Source organism: Frankliniella occidentalis, unplaced genomic scaffold (assembly GCF_000697945.3).
Source record: "Frankliniella occidentalis isolate FOCC.00 unplaced genomic scaffold, Focc_3.1 Scaffold113, whole genome shotgun sequence".
Taxonomy (NCBI): domain Eukaryota; kingdom Metazoa; phylum Arthropoda; class Insecta; order Thysanoptera; family Thripidae; genus Frankliniella; species Frankliniella occidentalis.
In genome coordinates, this window is record NW_026267241.1 from 408,506 (window position 1) to 411,285 (window position 2,780).

Below are 2,780 nucleotides of genomic sequence, written 5' to 3' on the forward strand. Positions count from 1 at the left end.
GTTTGCATCCAGCAAAATGATGCTTACAACAATCCGTCACTTGAGACAAATTTGTACAATTCACACTTCTCCCTGTAACGCGTATTTGTTTGGATACGCTTCAGTATTGCGCGATTGCAACACTGGAGCGCATTCAAAGAAGCACCCGGTATACAGGGTGGTCCACAGACCTCTCCCTTTATTTTGCTTATACTGTACCGGATGCAGGTGCAGGTGTGCGGCCGGGTTGCACACTCATACGGGGCCACAAGGCGCTACCGCGAGCTATGGTAGGCAAGCCCGACTGCAAGGCTGCATGCGGTGCAGAACATGCAAAATAAAGGGGTCTGTGGACCACCCTGTACAGAGAGTCATCAGGGTTGTTTGGCATATGTTGGCATAACATTTAATACAAAATACAACGTTGGTTAAAACATTTATTTTTTTAATGAAGATTGTCAAATGTAGATTTTCAAAAGGAAATGATATTTAAATAAATTTTGGGTCGGCATTTCGTGTTTTGTTCTCGACAGGAACCTCTCAGGGCTTGGGAGTGACGGAGGCAACGGCGTCCTTCATCTGCTGGGCAACGGCGGACAGGCTGCTCGTAATGTTCTTGTAGATGTCAGAGGCCTCGGGGTTCTTGGAGATCTCGGTCTGGATGAAAGTGGTAAGGTTCTGCACGGGGAAAAATAAAAGGAAGGCGTTTGATTAATACCAAACAAAGCTAAACAAAAAAGTCCAATAAGAAGCAAAGCTCAGTTTCTGTAACTTACATTGAACAGTTCACCCACGTTCTTCTTGAGGTCCTCCACGGCCACGGACACCTTGGCCTCCACGCTCTTCAGGGATCCCTCCTCCTCCGGTCTGGACAGGACGAACTGCAAAACGAACAACGGCATGAAGAAAAGAGCTCGCAGAGCAAGGATAAAACACTGCCACCAAGGCGACGGAATATTTTTTCATTTTTCCTTCAGGGGGCGGGGGATATCCGTCTATCCAAAGCAGCTTTCCGTTACACGTCAGGGATATTCGACAAATTTCGTGAAAAAAAGATGTTGTAAAAAACAAAAACTGTTCTTGCAAGGTTACTTGAGGGAAGAATTGAATATCGCCAGGTAACAGGTATCAGCTGAAGAATATTTTCCTCTGTTTTCTAGGTCTTAAGACGTTTTGCTCACACACTGGACACTCACCTGGGCGAAGAGGAAGACTGAGAGGGTGCAGAGAAGGATGAAGCGGAGGGCAGACATTTTGGCGGCGGGTCGAGAGTGCTGCTGGTACTCTGAATAACACGAAGCGAATGGCATTCAGTCCACCAGGAGGCGTTTTATACGGGACCCCCTCCCCTGATAACGGACCCCAGCATCTTCCCCCTCCTTCTCTCTCGTTCACTTGCCCTCTCCCTTCCTCTCCCCTTTCTCTCGCTTATACTGTCCCTCCCTGTCCCCTGCGAAGCACTCGGACTTGTGCCCGTGCCCCTGCCTTATTCTTTTTCGCTCCCACGCACCGCGAGCAGCGTTCGCGCATGCAGCATTCTTTTTCCTCCTGTTGATTCTCGAATGGTGTTGTGTTTTTGACCTACACACCTGAGAAGACCACTTCGTCATCGGGGGAAAAGAGAAGTGTATGTGTGTGTGTGGGGGGGGGGGCGCTTAAACTAAGGATACTTGCATCACTGTTCTTTCCTTCTCTGCGCGAGAAAATCCTACGGAAGGGATGCAAATATTCTAGGTCTTACACGCCAAAAGGAAAGGTAAGGTTACATGAGAGGGTTGCTGAAGGAGCAGTCGTATGATAGCGGACCGAGCCTTGCCGCACTGAATGTATTGTGCGGGAGACCACATAGTAACCACATAGTGACCACATAGTGACCACATAGTGACCACATAGTGACCTCATAGTGACCTCATAGTGACCACCTACTAATCACCTTGTGACCACATTGTGACCACATGTTGGGCAAGACGCGCCCAGCGGAAAGCAGTGCTGACGCGATGCGCGAAGCGGGCCGTAGCCCTGGGCTGCGCCCGCGTTTGCTGAAAGCGCATGACGGACGGGGTAGGCACGATTATATTTACGCGTGTACGAGTATCTTCGGTTTGGAGCCGGACCTTAAAACCTCGACTCAAATCGCTATGGCCCACCTTGCTGTGGGACCCTTGTCGTGTGTATAGTACTCAAGGCAGTTGCTCAAGGCAGTGCACCAGCACCACTCAATTTTTTGAAGTACATGGAATTTTAAGAATATCTGGAATACTTTGGGAATATTTTAAATATTTTTGGAATATCTAGAATATTTTTGGAGTATTTTTAAGTGTGCACATGGAATACCTAAGTGGTCCACCCCTCGCTAGGTGTTCTCATAGTGGACATTTCCTGTTCTTATGATATGTCGACACAAAGGTGTCCAGCAGCTGTGCGACTTAAGTTATGCACAGGTTCTAGGGTCGAACACCGGTCGTACAAATTAAGTGGCATAGCTGCTGGACACCACAGATTTAGGATTCAGTGTAGCCGCAACTCTTTCACCAGAGGCTAGACGGACGGGGCGGCGCGGGGCAGGGCGACGGGGGAGGGGAGGAGGCCGGGGTTATCGGGCCTTATCGAGTGGCCGACCCCCGGCGGGGCCCCCGCCCCCACCCGGAGCACTACATGTCTGCAAACATCTCTCTCGCTCTGCGGCTCGGGTGTGCGACGGAGATTGGCGGGGCATTGTTTCTGTCGAGATTAGTGTGATGGAGAGAGAGGGGAAGAGGAGAGGGGAGGGAGAGGGGCAGAGAGGAGAGAAAAAGAGAAAC

General features: G+C 50.0%; 1 protein-coding gene across 2 annotated transcripts in view; it reads right to left on the bottom strand.

Moving 5' to 3' along the window:
• Positions 1 to 396: 396 nt before the first annotated feature.
• LOC113217870 (uncharacterized) overlaps positions 397 to 2,780 on the bottom strand; it is a 3,743-nt gene continuing 1,359 nt past the window's right edge. Inside the window, exons 1-3 of one of the 2 annotated variants that reach the window (XM_026437945.2) lie at positions 1,176 to 1,331; positions 756 to 860; positions 397 to 657 (exon numbers count right to left, since the gene is read on the bottom strand). In XM_026437945.2, the coding sequence (XP_026293730.1) occupies positions 520 to 657; positions 756 to 860; positions 1,176 to 1,289 (357 nt within the window). In that variant the 5' untranslated portion in view covers positions 1,290 to 1,331 and the 3' untranslated portion in view covers positions 397 to 519. Of the gene's footprint in view, positions 658 to 755; positions 861 to 1,175; positions 1,332 to 2,780 lie in introns of those variants that run through there. The other variant, XM_052270189.1, reaches the window with a different exon arrangement.